This window comes from Chaetodon auriga, chromosome 8 (genome assembly GCF_051107435.1).
Source record: "Chaetodon auriga isolate fChaAug3 chromosome 8, fChaAug3.hap1, whole genome shotgun sequence".
NCBI lineage: Eukaryota > Metazoa > Chordata > Actinopteri > Chaetodontiformes > Chaetodontidae > Chaetodon > Chaetodon auriga.
The window spans coordinates 20,532,072-20,556,419 of NC_135081.1; the positions used below are offsets into that span (position 1 = coordinate 20,532,072).

A 24,348-nucleotide genomic window follows, 5' to 3' on the forward strand; every position below is an offset into this window, starting at 1 on the left:
CTAGAGGTTCCTTCCTGACATTCGGCACTTTAAAATGGCCAGCTATATATTTAAGCATTTCATTTTTCGAAACGCTTTTGGTAAATGTATTCTCCATTAAAAGCCGATAATGTATCCAACTGCTGAGAAGGTGTGTTAGGTCATTCTACCTTTGAATGCTGCTACAGCTGTAAAAGCTTTTATTAGCCTGGTCTCTGCTGTGCTCTCTGTACGTTTATGAGCCATACAATTCAGAATAACTGCAAATTTTCACCTAAGTTTAAAAAGTTTTAGCATTAGAGGGCATGAATTTGCCTGTTTGCTCTGCCTGAAGCACATTCACTGAACTTCAAATGCATTCATGCTGACTTTGAAGTTAAGTTTCCATTATGTCTGAATGCACCTCAACAGCGAAACTAAGCTAATCGACCCTCAAGCTGTTGTTTCTACCTTGAAGCTGCATCACTTAGGGTCAGTGGAACAAGCTGTCCGGTCGTTCTGGTGGAGCAGTTGCTATGACTGAGTTAGCTGAAAGCCTGGTGCGTCTCATACAGATGCTAAAGGGAACCTTGTGCATCTGATGAATGTGACAAAATGTCTATTTGACGCCCTGGAAATGAGACTGGGCCTAGCAGCTAACACGTCCTGCTTTTGGCAGTTTGTGAGTTTGATCCTGGACCACGCCTCGCTCTTGAAAACCACACGTAACCTCCCTGCAGACCAGCCCCTTGTTGAGTTTGCACATATTCTGTGTCAACACAATCTGTGGGGACATTTCCTATCAGAAATATTCCACTAAATTCACTGCAGTGCTGGAACACAGTGCCATTCCTCCAAACCGTTCATGTTGAGTGTCGCAGTGGATCATAAGTGTGTGAAAACACCCACCAAGGACTACTTTGTGGAACTGGGTATTGTCTGTGAACATAAGCACTGTGAGTGATTCATATGAGACTGCCTCACTTTGCTGACAGCTCAATTGCCGTCATTGTTTTGCTGTGAGGGGAACATTTTATTGTAGCAAGATTTTGATTATAAAACCAAGTGTATTCATTTCAGCAGAAAGTATTGATTGGATCCAATCCATGAAAATTTAACCATTTAAAAGTACGTTTCCAGCTTTATTTCACTTTGTATGAGACATATGGTACATTGAGGAATAAATAAATACTTGCAGATTTGAATTTACTACTAAAGAGCGTCTTTACTCAAGTGGAACTCAGAGGAACACTTGTGCACCTTCCTATCTTAAATTATTTATCTTTTTGTTGTGTTTTATTTTGGTATTAAATCTGATGTCAGAGCCATATTGGAAGCTCATAACTCCAGCAGCCCTTTACAACAGCACTGGAATAAATCAGAAATATGTGCCTGCTGCTGAGTGCGACACTACGAATGCATTCCTTGAGAGACTTCCTGAAAATGTGTGCCGTTATCCCCATATTTAAACAATTATCTCGCCTGCTCTGTCTCTATGAATACTGGCTCTTTACCCCAGTGAAAACCGTCTCTCTAGTTGAGCCTGAGTCTGTCCCTGTTCAACCCAGTCGCCAGAAAAAAATGCACGTTTCAGCAGATCATGGACATGTTCAAGCTTTATGTTCAGACTTTACATTCTTGGACCTGTCTCTTTGTCTCAGCCCAAATTAGTTTCTGCTTTGTTCTCTGACAGACTGTTTCTCTGTCTAAACCTGAGTCTGAACCAAGTTAGAACCAGTTTCACTCAGTCTAAGGCTTCTCAGCCTGTGTCTATGAGCCAGAGTCAGTCCAAGTCTGGATCTGTCCCTCTTTCAGTGTCCCCTTCAGACCCACGTCATGTTTCATTACCAGAACTTGCTTGTATTTCTCTTTAAGAGTCAGTATCTGCTTGGTCTGTCTTTTCTGGGCTTCAGTTCCAGTTTGCCTCCATCAGGCTCAAATCTGTTTCCCCCTGTACTCTGCCTCTGTCACTTATTCTTGATCCTCCTCTGGAACCAGTTCTCCACCATCCAGTCCCTCTGAGCCAAGTCAACCTGTGTCCAAGTTCTGGTAGGGATGTTGGGTTTCTGTCGTGTCCCTTCGGCCTCTTTCATCTCCGTCTTTGAACTGTGTCTTTTCTGGAATTTTCCATGCCATGTTTTATGTCACACGCCCTCTAGTCACCCTCCTCCTGAGCTGACCTCCTCCAGAGATCACCTGACCTCATCATCTGCCTGCCCAGCTGCTCCTCATTCGTTCGGTCACAGTGTAAATACCGGGACCAGTTCACAGCCATTTTTTTGCCAGATTGTGGATGTTGCCAAGCTGTTGAAACATTCCAGCCATTACTGTCACCTGCACCTGATTACTTGCCTTCCTGTGTCAGTTCATTTGAAATTGTTTAGCTGATTTCACTGCCTGTCGCCAAGGTGGGTGACAATCCTTCAGAAATACCCTTCAGCACCGAAGCAGATGGCAAAATCAAAAAGGACTAAAGATTTAAAGCAACTGCCCTCTGGCACAAACTATTAGCTTAATAAAAGTAAGATTTGTTGTTGCATTACATTTGACTGTACGGGTGTGTCTAATAAACTCGATTTTTATGCAAATAAAAGAAAATGTTTGTCCCTTTGAAGCAAATTTCATCTACGTTTCCAGGCAAAATTCCGTCGATTCAAAAATGAAAAAGATGCATGAGATGATCAAATAATCAAGACTATCCTGTCAAGTTATCATTTCAATCATCAGCACCCCATTTACACCTGTTATTTAAATGTCATCTGTACTCAGACACGTCATTCAGATAACAAACAGTCTGATCTTGCCTCTGAGTTTACATCTGGTGTTTTAATGAGAAAACTTCTCTTCCGAATTCAACAAATCTAATATATTAACTTTCTTTCTTTGTAAAAAACAAATTATGTCAGTTAATCCTGGTGTGCTGCAGAAGCCTGACTGGATAAATGATCTGCCTTGTTAACAGCAGATCAGCAGCACAGATGAGTGCAGTGTCATCCATTTCCCACCCGTATTACTTTCATTTTTCACGCAGTTCTGTTGAATAACAGGCGAGTCTCTTTCAGCTCTCTCTCTTGATATCACTCTAATCATCCTGTATTTTATGTTATCCAACAACAAATATCTGTATCAGCGTTCTGTTCAGCGTGGATGCCAGACCTCAGATCCAGACTAGCCAGACTACGTCCAGATGTGGTCAGGCAGTTCCGATCTCGATTCACAGCATCGGATGCACAGATTAATACAAGGACTCAGGATCACTTCATAAAGACGTAGTTGATAAATAGTTCATTTGTAAATGACTGCATTCTGGTTTATTTACCTTTCCTAACTTTTTTGGAATCGGGGTTGTAGCACCAGGTGGCCAAGACTGATGTATCACATGCGTCAATAGGGAATATGAAAAGATATTCATGTATATGACAGAAAATTACTGTGTGGTTCTGCTTTCCGCTGTTGTTCCAGTGGTGAATATCTCAGGAAAATCTTTCCACCACTGCACACAAATACTTTCAAAATCCCAAATAACAAAAACTGCCTCAGTTCAGCCAAACAGAATCCACAGAAAGCGACAGTGCAGCATCATTGTGCCTACCTTCTGCTGCACAATTGTCAAGGTGGATTAATCCTCCCACACAGAGCCGGCACCTTTTCTCCTTCTGCAGCCAAGTGGTGCCTATTGAGACACTTTCTCAGCGAGGCAGATGTGTTTGTTCATTCCCCAAAGCCCTGTCAGCACACAGAGGGAGGCACGAACCAAACAGACAAGCAGCGTGCAGCAGTGCAGGCGTGACCACTCCGAGCTAGTCCTTAAGATGAAAATGCAGGCACTTGTGTGTGCGGTGGCTCTTTCATTCGTGTGTGCTCTTTGTGAATCATCTCCAGGTACTTTTACAATAATTGTGGCATCACGGGCCTCCTCTTACTCCTTTCTGTGAGGCTTGCCTGTGTCAGATCCAAGCCTCGCTGATGTAGTTGTGTTGTTGTTCCAAGTTGGATTCAAAAAAAAAAAAAAAACTCTCAAACCACCAAAGAGTACAAAGAAGAATTTCACACCGCAGAGCTTCCAGTCCTGCTGCTGCAAATCAGCAGACGAAAACATCACAAATCCAGCAGTGTCAGTGGGCTGCGACACAAATAGAAAAGGAATGTTTCGACGTGAAGTTAGAGCTAAAACGGTCTATGACTGAACTGGGAGGCGGTCGCCGAGATGTGACAACCTAGGAGATCAGCCGAGGGGATATCAGACAGTGCAGTGGGTGAAGGTACACAGAACATGGTCACCGTTCATAGCAGCTGCTGAACTGCATCAAACTGCTGCATCAAAATATCATTACACATAAAAAACCTTCATCACACCTCCCATTGAAACTTCAAACTTCTCAGTGATAACTACAGTTTATTCACAGCAGTTCATTTTGTCCCTTTGGTCTCATGTTTTTTAATGTCTTTCCTTTCAAGTTCCACTTTAATCACACAACAAAAATTTGTGAAACAACGTTTGATTTCTTATTTCTTTCTCCAGATTCACTCACATTAAGACAGAATAATTCACCACAGGTTTCCTTCATCTTTGGAGAAGCGCAGGCTGTTCGTGACTCATTCGACAGGCCTGAACCACGTTTAACTTTCATACGTAAGAGAAAATACGGGAAAAATGCCCCACGTCTTAAATCATTTGAAGACAGCGGTTCTTGCATAAGGCCCGGGAATTCATCTCGCCAGCAGGTATTATCTGCAAAGCCACAGCCTGATATTCCTCCACCATGACATATAACTGTGCTTGTAAAAAAAACAGCATTAGCTGATATATCTCTCGACTGCAATCCAAACAATGAATTCATTTCATCCCGAAGCCACTCTCGATTGGCTCGTCCACATCACATCATCTTCTCTCTCCGTCCTTACCGAGCTCATTAGCGAGGTACTTATACGTTACTTCATACACCTGCAAGCCTTGTGGCACTTGTGACAGGTGGAAATGAGTGCTGAGGCATTTATTCTACAAGGCTTCTCCTTGATCACCAGCACCTTGGATTGTACCTCATTTGTTCGTCGCTTTGGACAAAAGAGTCTGCAAAAAAGAATACATGCAAATGTAATCAGGGATATGGCCAGTTTCTTCTTGTGATTTTGTAAATCAATGAAGATGATGAGGTTAGACTTTAAATATATTGTCTTTGTGCTGTTTTCAACTGAGTATATGTCATTCAGTTTTATTTCTTTCAAGGCCTCCAAACTTTTTTGGGGAATCGGTGTTGTGGATGGATGAGCTGAAGGCAATAAACTCATTAGGCTGCAGGGAATATTTCACCAAATGCATGACTGTAGCTCTATTCTGTGTTTCATCTGTGTCATCAAGGCATACGTGAACTGTGGCTTCACAGACAATACTTGTCAGGAGGTTAAATTCATCGCTGGTTTTAATCTCTTCTGGGGAATTATTGATGATTATAAAAAAAAAATCCACTAATGCCAGCAGTTCCCTGAAAGTGTTCGCTTGAGGGATTTTGCCAACGGCCATCACAGTAAGATCCTTACGTTAAAACACTGATAGCATGTGCCTCGAATGAGCAAATGGGGAATTAATTCTTAATACGTCTGTGTTAATGTCGGAGCCAGAAAGGACTAGTTGAAGCGAACCATGAATGGCTGGCTCCCTAAAAAGCTCCAGGCAACCTGTTTTGTCTTTACAGCCCAGTGAGCGATGGAGGAGTGAAGCTGATTTACAGGTCAACTTCAACACTGTTTTAATTAGCCTCTCTCTCCATCCTCCAGATGGACCCAGTTCAGAAAGCTGTCCTCCATCACACCCTCGGCCTCCCTCCCACTGCAAAGAGGAAGCACGTCTCCTGCAGCGTTTGCCAGCTGAGGTTCAACTCACAGGTGAGCAAGTTTTCTTTTGAAGAGGAGCGAAAGATCCAAAGTCAGCGCTCCTGCCAGAGATACACTCAGAAAATACACAGGAAGTAACCTGCAAAGAAACGCAGTGTGAGGGCTGGACATATTTTATTCAAGAGTAAAAGTAAAAAATACAGAAATAAATTAATGAAGAATGTCTGTTGGATGGACCTGTTGGCTGGACTGACATCTGGACAGAGGTTCGTGGCCCCAGAGGATGAATCTTCCTCACTTTGCTGATCTTCTCACCTTTCCTCTACTGACGTTTTGGGTTGTTGGTGAAATATCTTGACTTATTATTTGATAGATTTATGATAAACAGATATTCAAGATGCCCAGAGGATAAATTCTAATTTTACTGATCCCACAAATTTTCATCCAGATTTTATTATTTTGTGAAATGTGAAATGTTGAGCTGAATTAGCATCACTAATTAGCAAATGTTAGCAGGCTAACAGGCTAAACTAATGATAAACCTGTTACACATAAGAGTTAATTTTGTCAGCTCAGTTTTATTTAGTCTTATGTCAGATGTTCTTGTTAGTTTTTATCCTATTCAGTCAACCTCATCCTGTTATTTTTTTAGTTTCAGTTGACTAAAAATCGTTTAAGTCAAGTCAAACTTATGTCACATTAGATCTTACCTTATTATCTGATGAAAACAACTGAATTCTGAAATAAAATGCTTCATCGGTGTTGTATCAGTGATGCTCTTTGCAGAGTCAGCAGCTATTCAGCTGTTTTGGGGACACAGATTTGGACTGTTGAACTGATGATGAACATGATTTAGGACCAGGCCGGATCGAGTCTGTTGCTGTCTGTGCTGATGGCCGGCAGTCAAAATCGTAGCGTGCCACCTGCAAAGATTGTAATCTGAATTCTTCAGACTCAATCACTGCCAGTTGTGAGTGTCGTCTGATGGACTGTTATCCGTAAAAGGTGATGACGTTTACAGTATGTGTTGTCCGGGGGAGACATACCAGCAAATAAGAAGCATTACCTGAACTTGGTTTTGTTTTCCAAAGCTCGTTCATCTCCAGGTCTGTCTGTAGGCTTCATAGTCCACATTCCCTTTGTCTTCCATCCAGGATCTCATCCAAACTCTGCCCTGTTTTCCTCCGTGTTTGACATATTTGTACAAATTGCACTGTATATAAACCATGTGGGCTTCTGGTCGCTGACCATGTTTGTTTTGGTACAAGAACATGCACCAGTTTGTGTCCTTGTGGGATTGGTGTGGTCGTCTACTGCCGGATCACCAGCGCTGACTGGTGTGTTTGCTCAGTTATAAGATTTATGCTCCTTCCTGACTGTCGAAGACTAAAAATGTGCGCGCATTGGAGGAAACTATCTTTACATGTGGTTTGTACAGACAGGATTCAGCTGGTCTTCGGGCTTGTCAGAGGCTTTATTCTGAGCCGCCGTCGTCCAACAGCGAGCATTTGAATTTGAATAGCGTTGAACAGCATTTGAATAACCTTTTAGTCTGACTTAAACAGGTGAGGTCAGATGAATCGGCGTATTTGTAGGCTGCAGCAAACATGTTTTCAAGGCATAAATAAAAAAGGAAACATGACATCAAACCAGCAAGTCCGACTTTTGTTATGCACCAATTGTAATGCAGCATGTCGTTAACATACTGCACATAAAAAATTAAGCTTTTGTGCAAAGAGTATGCAAATGAACACAGTCTAACAATACGATTCAGTACTGCAGTAATTAAAATACAATGTACGCAAGTTAATATAGAGGAGACTGAATTATTTTCTGCATTGTTAACAGGCTGTTGAGTGTTTAATCTGTTGTGTAGTTGAGAGGGAACAGAGAATAGGTGAGTCACTGGAAGATGAACTCCAGCACAGCGCATGTATTCAGTCCGTAGGTGTCGGTGTTACATGTGAATCAGACAAAAGGTTGAAATCACACATTGTTGGCTGCTAGTTTGCTTTTGCTGTGAGGTTTTGATTTGTCTGTGAGTTTGCGTGACAGCACAGCAGGTGATGGAGAAGCTGCAGTTTTATTAGCTCTTTAAAGTCAGATCCATCATGGAGACATAATACGATGTTCCAGGGGAGCCTCATCCGTTACACCAACTCGGGACAAGAATTTATACAAGACGAAGACGAGCAAAATGAGGAGATGGTTTTGTTTTGAGATGTAATTTTGGATGTCTGAATCATCGTGATGTTTTTTTTTTTACTGTGATGTTTGATGCTTTGCAGAGGTGGAAAAAGAGATATGAAGTTCAAGAAAGGCTGCCGAGTGTTTTTTTTCTGATTGCTTTTCTTCTTTAACACATAATCATCTTCTTACAGAGTCATTGCTCATGTCTGGCCTCTCAATCGCCCACGCACTTTCTTTAAGCAATATTCAATAAATGGGCTACATAACTGTTATATTATGAACTCAATGTTTGATTTTATGTCCCCTGCTGTTCTGGGCGTTTACCTGTATGTGTTTTAGTGGTCTAGATGTTTTTACTTAGTTTAGTTTCCGTTAAAAGAAGGACATCAAACCAATACTTGTTTTTACTGTTGTTGATGTAAAAATAGCAAACAGCTCTTGATGACCTTTAACCTGCAGCTTCACCTAACCTGAACCTAGAGCCACAACACTGACCGTTAGTTCCTGCAATCAAACATCCTTAAGTTACAGGTAGCTTCCATTGGCTGCACCCAGTTGTCGTAATGATGTCATAAATGACCAGTTGCTCTGTTTGCAAAACAAAAACCATCTTGCAACGTCAATGGGACACAGGAGTGACCTGCATATGAAGTCCATTCAGACTGAAATGATGGGCCGTCAGTGTCATGATGGTACAACAACGGGACGGCCCAAGGCAAGTCGTCCGGCTGGTTTGTCTTATTTCATGCCTGAAAAGGGACCATTGGTGTGAAAGCCTCTTCTTAGCATGTCTAATTGGCGGAATGTACTCAAGTACTTTCATTAATATTCAAGGTACTTGTACATTACTTCATATGTTCATACTACATGCTACAACTTCATAATTTCATGCCATTACATCCCCGCCAAATATTTTACTTTTAACTCAAGTTACTATACAAATTCCAGTTTTCAAGCACGTATCTCCAAATTTGGTGATTTTGAATTTGAATGTGATAAACTGAAGGATGTTCCTTTATGGCTCGAGAATATTCTCCTCCTCCTTCAGCAAAATAAACTCTCCAAAAGCCTCTAGGTTCAGCTGGAAAATGCATCGACACAAAGCTGAAAAAGGAAAAGTTTTTGGAGACACGTGGTTCTCACAGGACAGCCAAGCACAGCTCTTGTAGAGTATGATGCATTAACCTCAAAGCAGTAAAACGCCACATACACATGAATGCAGTGGTAATACTGATCCATAAATATTAGAAATAATAGAAAAACACTGACAGGGAAGATTTTACTGCAACATGAGTACTTTTACTTTTGATACTTTAAGTACATTTTGCTGTTACTGAAGTGAGCTTTGGAACGCAGGACTTTTACCTGCAGTGGAGTATTTTCACAGTGTGGTACTAATACTTTTACTTCAGTGAAGGGTCTGAATACTTCCACCACAGCTCCGGCGTGTGCGCTTGTGTTGATGTGTTCTTCGCTCATGATTGATCATGAATGGATCTCTTGGAATTATTTTTGTCGTCGGCTTCAATACAGTGTGTCTTATAAGCAAAACAGATTACAGGAAGGAGACAGCATCACTGACAGGGAGGTCACCACAAAGTATTACTACATTCATTAGCTCACATACACACTCTACAATAGAATCTAATGACATGAACTGCATTAATATTAGCTTCCTTAATGTAACCGATGGACCAGGAGATGGGTTTCGATTTCCCTTCCTCCTAATTTGAATACCGTTTTGAAAGTAATCAAAACACGTTAAAAGAAAATCACTGCAACCGCTGCATGTTGTTCAATCAGTAGCATCATAAATAGCAATGTCACCGCTCTTTCATTAAAGGAGTAATCAATCCATTTTTAACACTGAACGTGTCGGTGATTACTCAGGATGAGGTTATTATGTTTCACGCGGGGAACTCGATCTCGGTATATATTTACTGTCCATCAGCTGTTAATTTGAACGCTTCATGAGAGAGATAGACCCTGTGCTTACCTGTCCATCAGCAGGTACACTGTTGAGCTGGAATACCCAGAGGATGTTTTTATTTAAGCTGCAGCTTTGGTAGAGGACGTTGAATTTGCTCTGTTGTAATGCGAACCTGCAGCTTGGACTGAGGCAAGTTGGGCCCGCCTGTGGTCTCCTGCTCGACCCAGATCCGAGCAGAGTCTGTCTGTAGACCAGTTAACGGTCTGAGATCATAAAGAGAAAAGAGTTTCTCTGTTTTAAAAGGTTTTAAGATGTTTCTGCTTTACTAGACCCGTTCATGTTTATGAGTCAAGACCATAAACTCGACTCGAGTCTGTAATTTGTTGACAGTGAGTCACCAGACCGGTCTCATTCATTCTCTCAACAGGATACGCTTTGTTGCCTGCTTACACTTAATGCATTTACAACTCGTCCTTTATCTCCTTACCTTGACTCGTGTTTTTGTAAATCTAGCTTGTTTACTTTGCAGACCTCCAGTTTTCACAAGCTGATAATCTAAATGGAATTTCTGTAAGGAATGCAATCAATTACCAAGCTTGATAGTAGGAACCAGAGTTCAGCTCTTGGAAAGGTGTCGGGGGAGGGGGCTTCCAAAGCTATTCGACCATCTGACCAGCAGCTCTGATGAAGCATTTGGGAACTTAAGCAAGCACTGGGTGCCACCAATGCCACTAACTGGAGCAGGGGTGGATTTATTTTAATGTTCATTGACATCAGAAGCAAAGTTGACTTCACGAGAGGAGAAGTGACTGAAGAACCAAAACTTAATATAAAGCTTTAAGAAGGAAAGAGCTTCACTGGGACTGAAAATCTCTTTCCTAGTCAAGATGTCAACAGAAGCATAAAATGAAAAAAAAAAAAAAAAACAGCAGCCATAAATCTACAGCAAAGGATATAAGAGATGAATGAAATGCTTAAGTTAAATTCATACAAAGCAGATAGCACTCATGATCACATTCTTTGCAGAAAATTCCTCGTATGTGTAAAAGCGTACTTGGCAATAAAGCTTTTTCTGGGGGTTGTGCACTAAAGAGTCTATTTCTGGTCTGGGAGACTCCAGCTGTTGGTGCAATATGATGGATTTTTAGCTGCTCTGTGTCTCTGATAGGTGTCGACCGTTGTTTTTATATGTCATTAACTCTCCCGACTCCCAGTTTTGGGTTTTATTTACTCAACAGTTGGTTGAAGATGTGTCACAGAGAGCCATGCCTCTCTGGGGTCACTTTGTCTGTCAATATCTTCCTGGCAAAAGAAAGTTAACATATAAAACATGAAACATTTCCAATTTTAATAACAATGATTTACATTTCTGTCATCAAATGTGCAATAAACTGGGTATGTGGCAAATGGTTACCACTTCAATCCTTCTTGGGTTTTAACAAGACCACGAGAAAATAAAACAATATCTGAAGGAAAAGAACTGACTGATTTTGCAATTATTATTATTTTTATAGACGCAGCTGTAGGACCTGTGGGGCCCCAAACAATGAGGCCAAAGATAAAATACAAGGCGTGATCTGTTGCCTAATGCCCACAGCTCATATGTGATGAAACAGGAATGTGCTAAAGCGACTGTTTTGCCTTTGCGACTCTGCGTTTGTGTACTATTTAGTTAAAAGATGCATCATTTGTTATGTTCCAGTGATTTTGGTTTCCCAAGCTTCTTTTCTCTCCATGCCATCCCTTTATTTGAGTAACAACAGTTGAGGGGCATCCAGAGGTGTTGCCATTTGAGAACTGACCTTTCTCAACACCCTCAGGCCTGTTTTCATTGTGCTTTGAACACCGTGACCCCACATCCGCTGAACACACCCACAAAAAACTCAGTTCCCGCCTGCTCTGACCACAGCCTCTGCATTTAAGCACTCAGCACCTGGTGGCTCAGACACTGTGGGGTTCAACAATGGCGGTCAATAAGGTGATCAAATACCTGCTTTTCACCTTCAACTTCTTGTTTTTTGTGGGTGGAATCACTATTCTCAGCTTATTCACACACATCAGGAACAACCAAGCAGATTACCAGATCACTGAGCAACTCCTCCCAGCTGTAAACCTACTGATATTCATCGGTGCCGTGACGCTCATTTTTGGCTTCCTGGGCTGCTATGGAGCGATCCGAGAGAACCGCTGCCTGCTGGCCCTGTTCTTCCTGGGCCTGCTCACAATGTTCCTCATGTTGTTGGCCATGGGAGCGCTGGGAGGCGTATCAAGAGCCGCAGCTGCCCAGGAGCTGGTGAAGAAACACATGAGGCAGCTGCTTCCTCTCAGCGAGCAGCCGAAGGAAATTCAGGAGTCTTTTCAGAACGTGGAGAGGGCCGGGTTCTGCTGTGGGGTCTTTGATGGACACCTTGATTGGGGCAATTTGACAGTGGTACCCAACTCCTGTAACTGCACAGATGCTTCAAGAAACTGCACGGATTTGGATGGACGCGAGATATACTCAACGCCGTGCATGACGTACATTATGACTTGGTTGGACAGAGTATCAGACTCACTCACAGGGACCGCAATTGCATTTGGCCTGCTGATGTTTCTGGGAATGATTTTCTCATTAGTCTTGCTCTGTCAAATTGTGTTGAAGAAGAAAAGTATCATTTAGGAGGTTTTTCACAAGGCCTGAGGTCCACAGCTGCTCTCAGATCATCACGTTAGTCTTAACTGCACCTTCTCTGAGCTTTGCCTCGTACATTTTGAATTGTTTCAACTCGTTCATTTTGCTGATAATACTCCAGTTGTTTTGCTTTGTGAACACATGACTTTTACTGGAAGTATTTCTATGATTGTTGATTTAATGGCAGATGTCTGCTACTTTCAAACATTTACTCATTTTATTTACTCACTCATAAACATCCTCTCAGTTCTGAGACAACAGCAACAATCAATCCGAGAATCATTCGATTTTGATCGACTTCATTGAGAGAAAACATAAATATACTCAGCAAAAAACAGGTGTTGGCTGCAGCCTGGTTCCAGAAGAAAACATGTTTGAAAAATATGTTTCAGTTTGGCTTAGACGTCCGTCACACCATGACTGACGCACACAGGATCAGAGCGAGGTGTGGCTGCTTCCCATGATACCTGATCCTGCTCCCCCACAGACACTGAAGCGTCCACTCAGGCTGTGTGGGTTAAAACAATAACCAGTGGCTCTTTGTTGTGAATTGGCATCGTTTACAGGGGTCTTAACTTACCCACGGGAATGTGTGTGGGTGGGTTTTTGCATGTGTGATGTCGTGGGCCTAATCAGATGACCCCCCCCAAAAAAAATCTGCATCACAATTGGCTTCAATTTACATCCCTGCTGCCCTTGAAGACGCCTCCCTTCCATAACTTACAGCCTTATGATGCAACTGTCTACAAGTTGGTATATAGTGCGTGAATCTAGGTCAAAAAGATTTATGACTGGCTAAAAATGGTGCACAAACTCAGTGCTACAAATAAAAGTGAGCAAAATCCACAGATTAAAGAAAACTGAGTAAACTGTTCCACAGATAAAAATGATTTAAGCCGGTTTACCCTCCGTTCCATCAATGCTGCGCTTCAAAGATAATTTTATTTGAGTGTTAAATTCATAATTTAGTTGTTGGATGCCTTTTGAGAGCAGGACTCAATAAATCTGAGCAAGTGAAAACATAAACAGCTGTAACACTTGTAAACTCTCGCCTGTGTTGAGCTTTGGGTCTGCTCTGAATAACTCTGACCACCAGCAGCAGTCGGTTGTTTATGGAAGAAATTGCTCATCGTCTTATTTGAATCACATTGAGTTAACTGAATTATACAGCCTGAACAATGTGCTCTGCACCCCCCGGCTTGATAGTTAAAGTTTCCTCTCTTGTCTCAGCACAACAATGGCCAGTTTGATGTTGTAACTCAATTTTCAAACATGATTTTTCTGGGATTTATTTTCCAGATTTCTGGACAAAGCTTTCATTCATGTGGACTGAAGACTTCCAGTTTTTCTAGTTTCTGCCACGCCGCCTCCTCTCCTGCCTACTCACATCCTTTTTAATTGAATGCGTTTTTTAATAGACCTTATCCACATGCTGGTTATTCTGAACACGAGGAAGGGAATGAGGAAAAAAAGGACAACCAGCTTTTGCACACATGCAGATGATTGTGCCATGCAGCTCACATTCCCATAAACTATAAACTACACTGTTGTAATAATCTGATGCATATTGATGTATATTGACAATAATTTCCTTATTCTGAGTGGCCGGGTTGGACGTGCTCCTCTGAGCTCCTCCTCTGGTTTCTGTTAAAGCATGAATGAAACTTTAGGAGGATGATTTCTGAGATATTTCCTGTACCAAAGAAAAAAATCCTCACTGAAACCACATTTTTACAGTCTTAACTGACACAAGAAGAATATTATTGGCACATTGACAGTACATATGAGCTGATTTATGTTTTCTTGTGCAAAAAAAGTTAATAAAATTATTTATTTTGTTTTATTTTTTTTAAACAGCCTGCATAGATATGTGATCTGAAATCTATGCAGGCTGTTTTCAAAACACTGGTATATTATCACCTCAGTTGTTAACGTGTTAGCAAACGGTTGCTTATTTGCACGTCCTGCAGACACATTAGCATTAGCTTGCTTTTGGACTTATACAATGTATGTGGTCACCTGATGAATAGACGTCCAATGTTCTCTCTTCTTTTGGAATCGACCAACTCCTGTGAGAAACTTCTCTCTCTGTAGCTGCTAAAAGCTGACCAATGTTCACCAGCTAATCGCTAACGTTCTGCTAAAAACAGCAGTGTGCTGCGCCTTTAAACGAAGCTGATGAGAGCGGTGAGAATGAACCAAAACAATACAGTTGAGGGCTGTTAAAGCAAAGCTAGCTAGCTGCTACAGTCCACACTGCAGTGGTACACTTTACCTGTTGTACCTGTGTGTGTTACACACATTGCTGTGCAGCTACACATATATTGATTTGACCACTGTTTACAAGCTAAATCATCACAGTGTGTGCGTGTCAGTCTATATCCTGTACCTATCTGTGCATAACTAACTGCAGAAATCTGGACATGACTTTTGATAATAATCTTAATTTCAATCAGCAGGTTAAAACAAATCTCCAGTCTTGTTTTGTCCAGTTAGGCAGAATCTCTCATTCTGGAAATGAAATTCTCATCCACACTTTCATCACATCCCATCTGGACTACTGTAACTCGCTCTGCTCATGCTTAAGCAAACACAACCTTTCCAGACTCCAGTTAATTCAAAATGCTGTTGCCACACTCCTCACTAACTCTAACAAGAGAGTAAATATAACCCCAATCTTAGCTTCATTACACTGACTACCTGCGTGTTTTAAAAATTGGTTTTAAGATTTTAATCATCACTTTTAAGGCCTGGATGGGACCGGTTCCTGAGTATATCAGTGAATGTTTAATCACATATTAGCCAAAGTGCTGCCTGAGATCCTCCGCTGGGTCTCGTTAAGACATTCCAGGATCTAGATTTAAAACCAGGAGCAGGTCTTTGCTCTCAGGGCCTCATTTTTGTCTTCTTTTTAAATCTAAAATGTGTTAAAAATGTGCTTTTACTTAATTTCTTGCTGTGTGCATGTAATAATCAACTCTATTTTTTATTATTTTAATATCTTGTCATATACTTTATTCTACTTTTATGTTCCTTTATAATGCTTTAATTTATTGTCATTCTAATGGATTTTGTCCTCATTAAGGACATACATTTACTACATTACTGCACAACCTGTCCACATTTTTCGGTTTTTCCATGTTGTACAGCAGTCTACCACAGTAGCTTTATTCCTATACTGTAAATTCTGCTCTATTTTATGTCTTATTTCTGAAATTCTCTGATTCTCATTATTCATTTTCTTGTGGGATTTTCATTTATGCTGCATGAGCATTGTGGGAGGAGGCTGACAGCAAGGATGTCATTGCCAACGACTGCTTCACTGTATTTGTTGAGAATATGACAAATAAAGAACTTGAACTTGAACTAGAGCTGAGAGGAACTGCAGCATTTGTGAGGATTTTCAGTGGGTTTGTCATCGCACAGTTATCTGCATGATCCTCTGTTAACATGGAAATATTGATTAGTGCAGCTTTAGAGGAAGAGAACAAGGAGCACATTCAATACATCTCTCTGCGTACTAACTTTGTGCTGCCAGACAAATATGATGACAGGTCAGATTGCTGTTATGGTTTTCACAGAAAAGTGCCTGTGAAGCCTGTTCAAACATGAAATCAACATGTGAAATCGGAAGCACATTTACAGTGAAGCGCACATCCAAAAACCAGATATGCAAGCATGAAATCATTTCGGTACAAACTCAAATTTGTTAGTTTTACTGAGAGAAGGAAACATGCATTTATTTCAGACTTAAAGCCAGCGAAGCCAAAGTTAAAGTTTGCAAAAGAAATTCTTGGGGCTGTTTGTATTAATAGTTAAATGCTCAAAAATGGGAAAGCGGCACGTCGCCCAGTTCAAACCAGCTCGAGGAAAACACAAACAAAGAAAGTTTGTGTTTGTGCTGGACGCCACTGCTCACAGTTACAGGTCAATTAAGAAAATGTGTTTTCAGGGTCTTTAATGGGAGGACTTAGCATAGCCCACATCTGAGCTAACACACACACACACACACCTTGCTGTGGGATTTAAATGTGACCTTTTCGTTTTCCAGACAGCCAACCGCTCTAAATCCTAAAACAACCCTCCAACCCCCCCCCCCCCTCGCCGCAGAGCACCTGGAAGGAAAACAAATGATTCCCTTCCCAGTTTTAATCATGCTTGTGTCAAACTCGGAGTTCAGGCGATTCTTCCACTTCATTGCTCTAATGAAAGATGAATTATTGGCATAGTCGCGTTAAACAGCCATCCATATCACCTGGGTCTCACAACAAAAAAAACAAGTGATGTCTCTGGTACCTGGAGAGTGATGAATGTGGGCCAGAATGAATAGTTTCATGCCAGAACAAGATGTGCACTCTGTTTGAGAAAGTGATGCCTCATCCAAAAATGGCTTCTCTAACGAAGGGAAAACCTTTAAGGCACCTCAGCTGTTTCACAAATTACTGAACGATGAATTTCCCTTCATACAATGACACATCGTTACTTGTCTCATTCTATTATATTTGATATTATATGTAGGAAATTTGGTCAGTTTAAATGATATCCAGGAAAGCTGTGAGAGCTTTGCCATGACACCACAATCTTATTTTCCTACAATTAAACAACCACTGATAAAACAAGGGGAACTAATTACTGTGAAGGAACAAAGGGAAACAGGAAGAGTGTACGGCAATGCTGAGAATACTACCAGGAATGGTCTCTTTGTCCCAGCAGTCTTTAATGAATATCCCCACAGCGGCCCATAAATAAAGATGCTTACAAATGTCTTCTGGGGATGTGTGGTTGGCGCACTTATTTATTCCAAGAGGCAATTGCATCTCTCCTGATACCTTCCTTACTGCCATCGGCAAAGTATGCAGGGAAGTGTGCAGAGGTAAACAAGGACAGCTCAAAGTCTTTGCATATGTCCCACTTCTGTGTGCCCGGGTGAATCTGTTGTGAAGGTGACGCTCGGTGGAGCTACGTGTTCGGACTTTAAATCGAACGGCCGCTCCATGAATTCTACATCGCAGGCGACACAAATTTCTCAATCACTGACATGCAGGTATTATTTTCACTAATAAAGAAACGGGCTTCATATTCACTCTGAATGGTCATTTCATTACCACCCTGTGATAGTTTGAATAGCGAGACAAATTTGAAATCTCGACAGCTATTCAGGGGCTGGAACCAGGGGAAATGAGAGGGAAATAATGGGCTGGTTTTGCAAGATGTCTCTGTTTTTACAAAAAAAAAAAAAAAATAGCCGACACCAAGGCCCTCTGAAGTACATCGCTGCTGTAGAACAATAGATTATTTTAAAGCCCAGAATGATGGATTTATTATAGCTATTTGGAAAAAATGAAAAACGGCTCTATTCACTCAAGAGATAAAAAAAAAAAAAAAATAGAGCAGAGCTTAAATAACTTAGAAAACCAATTACCTGGGTAAGAGGAGAACATTTTTTCCTAAAACCAGTAAAAACACTATCAAACGTTAGCACGTTTAGCTGGACTGCAGAGTGTATCAACTGTCCCCTGCTAATTACGCTTCCTCTGCTTCGGCGACTCTGACTGTGGTCCTCTAGTTTTCATATTTCATTTCATCCTGGCTCTGCATTTTGCTGCTTTCCCAGCGTTAAATCGAGCCTGTTATTTTGTTCTCCTCACAGAGCCAGGCCTTGGCCCACTACAAGGGGACCAAACATGCCAAGAAGCTAAAAGCCCTGGACGCTCCGAAGAGTAAGCTCAAAGGCTCAGCGGTCACCAAGGAAACCGCCAACCAAGATATCGCCAAGGGCATCAACACCTCGCAGGTTCCCAACGGCACCGACAGGAAAGGTTTGTGTTTTCCCGCCTGCTGCACATTCCCCAGCACATGTTCTTTGTTGTTGTCTTCCTGGAGCGGCTGCTCTTCTGGGGGGATGAATGTTGGACCCAGCAAACGCAAAAAAATTTTTGAAATTTTGTTGCACACAACATGCAATCACTCTATGTGTTGGACGGACTCACTGTTGATTATATCAACCCTGTGCTGGCTGGTCTGCCGATGGCTGACTGCCGACTCGGTGCTCGTATATTGAATTTGTAGAGGTGGGAGATCTCTGCAGGACACACGGCACAGTCAGACATAAGAGGGATGAACTACGGCCTCATGCGCTTCAAACAAAGTGCTCATTGGATCATCAAGGTGGTATTCATGCAGACGGCAGCACTGTTTGAAAAAAGAAACATGGCCCCTACATTCATTTGAATGGGACCACTTTGTCAGTGCAGAGAGCTCTGACAAAACAATGAAGAGCTGTCCTGCAGAAAAGTTCAACCCAGATCAGCTTTTACCACAACGCAGCACAACAGCAAAAGTTGGGAAGCTGCATGAAACATAAATAAAATCAGGATTTGTTCATTTGCAAACAAACTGTGTTTACCAACAGCAGTTTGACGAAGTGTTCCTGAGCTCATGTAGTAACATCCTTTATCCAATCATGTGTTCACAAAGTGGTGAACCTCGCTCCATCCTCGCTCGTGAACGACTGAGCCTTTCCAGGATGCTCCTTCATACCCAATCATGATACTATCACCTGTTACCAATGAGCCTGTTTACCTGTGGAATGTTCAAACAGGTGTTTTTGGAGCATTCCACATCTTTCCCAGCCTTTAGTTGCTCCTGCCCCAACGTGTTTTGAAGCGTGTCGCAAGGTAATGAATGTAACAGCGTATTTCTGCTGCTTACCCCACAATCAATTATTTCACAGGTGAAATAATTCACAGTGTGATAACTCTCCAGAGTCGTAAAATCCCATCTCAAAGTATTATAATTGTAAGCCTTCAAAGGCATTAAACTGTTACTCCTGGATCATATTTCATTGTCTGGTACCTGAAGCAACCACAATACATCCACACATGCACTTTCAATGCACAGCTGTTTCCAGTCTGAATGCCACTAAAGCAACTTAAACTCCCTTTCTGACGGCGGCATTTAGGAGGATTTAACTTTCACGAAGAGGTAGAAACTCCTGCAACACTAATAGCATAAAGAATAACTTTTTTGTGAGGATGCCATGTGGCCTTCATCAGGGTCGTCGTACAATGCATCATGATAACCAAGGTCATAACTGGAAACTTATTCTTTATACTGCAGTTGAGTTTTTACCTGTGAATGCACCTTGAAAGTCCTCCTCTGCATTGAGAGAGAAGTTTAATTTTCTCTCAAGCTCTCTTTCTTCATTCTCTGCACCGCTACGACTTTTTATCGCTTTTTGTTTGGAACATTTCTGAAGGGCTGCGCCACTATCTGCATTTGTACAATTCATTGTACAAAGGACAAAGCCACACAAAAGCCGCAGAGTTCTTGGAGCGCGATCAGGGAGGCAGTTCGATGCAGCCTGCCGAGGCTTTGACGGCAGGCTTTTCATCCTGCCTTTAAGTTCGGCCATTCACAACAGTCATAAACTCTTCCACTGTTGGAAGACATATTGTAAGAATTAGTTCAAATCATGCTAAATTCCTCAATTTGATGGCAGTTTGTGAAAGCATTGCAACTTATATAACCATGTGCTCCAGACCTCATGCCTCCTATATTGAATTTGTACTTTCCATTTGCCAATTATCCCATTTTTAATTACATTTTTTCCGGTGCACATTGTCGTGTGCTGAGTTAATATTCATCTCGCGGCAGCCAGGTGGCTGTTTAAATCCGGTTATCTCTGCCAGGTGTCTGCCAAACAAGGTTTTTACTCTCGATGGAAGTTCCTGCTTTAAAACATGTTGAAAAAGTAAACAAAAAGCAACTGCAACTTTCGGTGCCTGACGGGAACCAGATGCAGATTATTTTAAATGATTTTATCTGCTGTGTCTCATTTTGGCTCTGCGGAGGATAACGTCTTTGGCAACTGAAAGCTCTGCTGAGGAGCCCTGCCCTCTCTGTCTCCTCCACTGTAATATTCTTTAAGCCGCCTGTTATTATGTCATGAAATTGGCGCAATGAAAGTCTTCCCCTTTAACTGTAACAATAGAAGTTTTTTAAAGGAATTGGAAACACATTGAGCCGTCGCGCTCTGGGATTCATTTCACCTCTGCCCACGTCTTCTTCCAATGTTCCACAAGTATTTAAATCAGGAGCACATTTCTGGAGCTCATCACATACCGTGACGTATTTGGGAGTCTGACCTGTTCACGCCTGAAGTTTAAAGGGTAGCTTGAAGTGAAAACACGGCGGACATCCGCAACCAGGTATCATGTCTAAGAGGGTTCAAGTTTGAAGATTTTGGCTCATAAATGCTACAAATATTAATAATATTCTTATCAGTTCAAAAGTAGGCGAGAATACAGCATTAAGTACTTAATTCTATATATTTATCCTCACTGAGGCCATATGTTAGTCTTTATGTCACCTTAAGAGCTTTACACCTGGCAGCAGTCTGTCTCGCATCCCACAGAGCTGCTAAACTGCTATACAAATGTCAAACCATTAAGTGGAGCAATTTGCACTCAAACTGCCCCTGAGCTAATCCACGCGGCAGTTTGTCGACATTTACCGTAAGAGAGCTTTCAGGTGACGTACCTGAGGCACCTTCTCGCTGCCACCTCGGAGGTCTGAAGCAACAGCGGGAGTAAAAAGTGTAACGACAGTCAGATCAGTCATTGAATGGAGCATTTCCACCACAGATCTGAGCTGAAAATCGAGGTATCTGGTAGATTTTTGTTGTTAATGGAGTCATGCACTCTAATATCCGTAGTTGGAGTGATATTTTATATCTTGGACAGGAGCTAATATGTGTAGATATTTAATGCACTGAGCCTGTGTTCGCTCCCTCTGCAGCTGCTGGGGCCTTAATTTTTCACTCTTCTATACTCACCTTTACATAATAGATGTGAACTGTGGGGCGTTCATGTGCTGTGGGAACCTTGAACATGCAAGGCTCGTTAATTAACCCAACAGATTTTCAATGAAAGGATGAACGAAGCCTCACAATATCCTTTTGTTGACGATCATGTTGGCTAATATTCTATTAATTAATAGTTTGGAAAGAGATGGAACGCAATCCAGGACTATTTTTTATCATCAATATAATAAGGAAATGAGATGAAAATATCTGATATTTTTTGTTTCCTTACAATTTGTTTAAGGGGCAACATCTCAATTGCACACTAATAATTAATACATCTACTAGACGCTAATTGTTTCTCTCTTCCCAAGCATGTCTCACTAACACAATACATGTGTGGTGACCCAAAGTGTTCAGTATTAGATGACTGAACGAACCATTATAAAATACATTAAAGATACAGACAAAAAAATAGAACCATAAAATAGTGAAATAATCAAATAAATGTTTAAAATTCACATTCAAATTCATTCATTATTATGAAATCTTACTTCGCCATCAACTGTTTATTTTACAATATTAAAGCCACTTAAAGAGAAAATTAAAGGACAGTGGGTGTTAAAGACTTGCAGATTTTTGGCTTTGACTCGTTAAATTTTGGTGTTTGTATTCGTATTGTTATACATGTTCCCCTGCAGTACTCATTTATAACTTGAGGACTAAACAGTAAAAATGGGTTCGGACGTCGGCTTCCTCCCACTCCACCTGCACCGAGGCATCCATCTGTCATGGACGTTGCCTGACATTTACAAAACATACAAACATGCAAAACTGTAAACACATTATACACAGGCAAAGACCTCAGAGACCTTCAATAACAAGCCATCATAACCGAACAGACAAATGGCTATTAATCATTTCAGCGCCTTTTAAAAAAAAAAAAAAGCAGCAGCACATTTCTACACCATCTCTCTATCATATCTACGGTGTGCGGGGGCGGCAGTTTGTCAAAAGTGGCACCGGGTAATGAATATTAATGTGCTCAGATGTCAGAAGAATTAATTGTCGAGGCGGGTAAATGCTGCATTATCTGCAAGGCTGAAGTATTTGACGGTATATCAGTGGCACCAAACTCACTCTAATGAAAAGCGGAGTTCGGGGAAGAGTAATGGCCGCAGTGAGAGTAGGCAGAAACAACAGGGTGGCACAGCGCTGTTTGCTTTTGCAGAGTGGGCTTTCAATGGGTTTGTTTTTCTTCAAAATTACCAGCAGAAAAACAAAATACTTGGTGAGTAATAATTCTATTCCAAAGCACAACACACCCAGTGCTGAGAGCAACGTCAGGTAGGTGCTTATTTTTGCTTCAGAAATGCACCTGATTGGTTATTTAAGAGCCGCTGCCGGGGCTCTAATTGCTGCATTAACAATGAGCGTTTGCTGTTCTGTACGAATACACTGGAATATTCTAAGATTAAAAATGTAAGTTTCCCTGCTGACTTAAATGTGTGAGTCAACTGAACTAACTAACTGTGAGTGGAGAAAAAAAAAGATATAAAGTCTAATCAACAGCTGTTTGAGCTGCGCTGACACGTGTGACGGATCTGTTTTCCATTTGCGCCGAAGAGTCATCGCCTCAGCTGCGACAGAGACCTGAGAGCTGAGGCCACATTGCGGGAGACTTTGCCCAAAGGCAACATGTCAGGCCGCTCCGTGACCTTGTTAAATTAGATGTGAGCGATACATTCATCATGGTTAGCACTGTTTTCATTATGATCGGAGAAAACATGACTCAGCTTAATATGTATGAAACCACTCACAGCAAGTTTCCATCATGCCAGAAGCAGAAAAAGAGGGGTGTGTGGAGAGATTTAATGCATAAACAGTGTCTATTACGTCTATTTTGCTTGATATCTTTCTTCAGAAACTTGAAATAGTGCACCATTGACTTAGCGTTGCACTCCTGCTGCACTGTCGCACTCATGATGGACAGTTTTAAGAAAGGGACTGAAATCGATGCAGCAGAACCAGAGATATTATCTCTTTTATTCCATGCATTCTTCCTCCTTGTTAAAACCTGGTACCCATATTACCCACAATGCAACCTGACTGCCAACAGTTCGGTCTGAGATTGCTCCGACAATTACGTCCTAGGCTGCACGCACGCACGCACGCACGCACGCACGCACGCACGCACGCACGCACGCACACCCATGGAAATGACAGCAGATCCTTTTTAACTGAACTGAGACGAGGGAAGCGGCAGAGGTCAGAAATGCGCTGATACCGTTAACCTGTGACGCATGCAATTAAAGTAGCTAGTGTTTGTATATCTGGACACTGAGAGACAGATGAGGATGATGAGGATGAGGAGTGGGCTACATCTCCCTCTGGAGCCACAAAAGGTTTTGGACGCAGCTTTTGTCAGATAGAGATCCTGAAGACCTGGAAACAGGCGGTGATGTGTAAAATCTTTGAAACTTCCCTTTAATATACAGAGTTTAGTGAACTGACAATCATTCAACTCATCATTTCATGTCAAAATACTTGAACTCACATGTTTACATTCTGAAAGGGTCTGAAAATGAAAACTGCAGGTTGGAATTAATTAAAACCTACTTACATGACGCTAATGATCACTTCATTATGCTCCTGCATGACGTTTGACAGGGTCGCCATCATGTTTTCCAGATTTTTTTCTCAGCATACTATCTTCGGGAAATCACCATAACAACAAAGCAAAAAACAAACTGCTTGGCTGAAACAACGTCTTACACAATGCAGTGGAAGAAATAATTTGTGAAATGAAACAGCTCTTTGAGATTTCATAATTCCGCCTGCTCAGGGTTGTTTAAGTTGATGTGGACACAACATTAAGTGCATCATGGAGGAATAATGAGGCTGTCTGAAAGCGTGTAATAACAGGGCAGCTTTCATGAAATACGCCGAGCGTCCGCGTTTTCA

General features: G+C 41.5%; 1 protein-coding gene across 1 annotated transcript in view; it reads left to right on the plus strand.

Annotated features, from left to right (window-relative positions):
- Positions 1 to 24,348, plus strand: part of znf385d (zinc finger protein 385D) — a 71,106-nt gene that overhangs the window by 29,690 nt on the left and 17,068 nt on the right. Inside the window, exons 3-4 of the mRNA XM_076736424.1 lie at positions 5,734 to 5,841; positions 18,232 to 18,400. Of these exons, the coding sequence (XP_076592539.1) occupies positions 5,734 to 5,841; positions 18,232 to 18,400 (277 nt within the window). The remainder of the gene's footprint in view (positions 1 to 5,733; positions 5,842 to 18,231; positions 18,401 to 24,348) is intronic.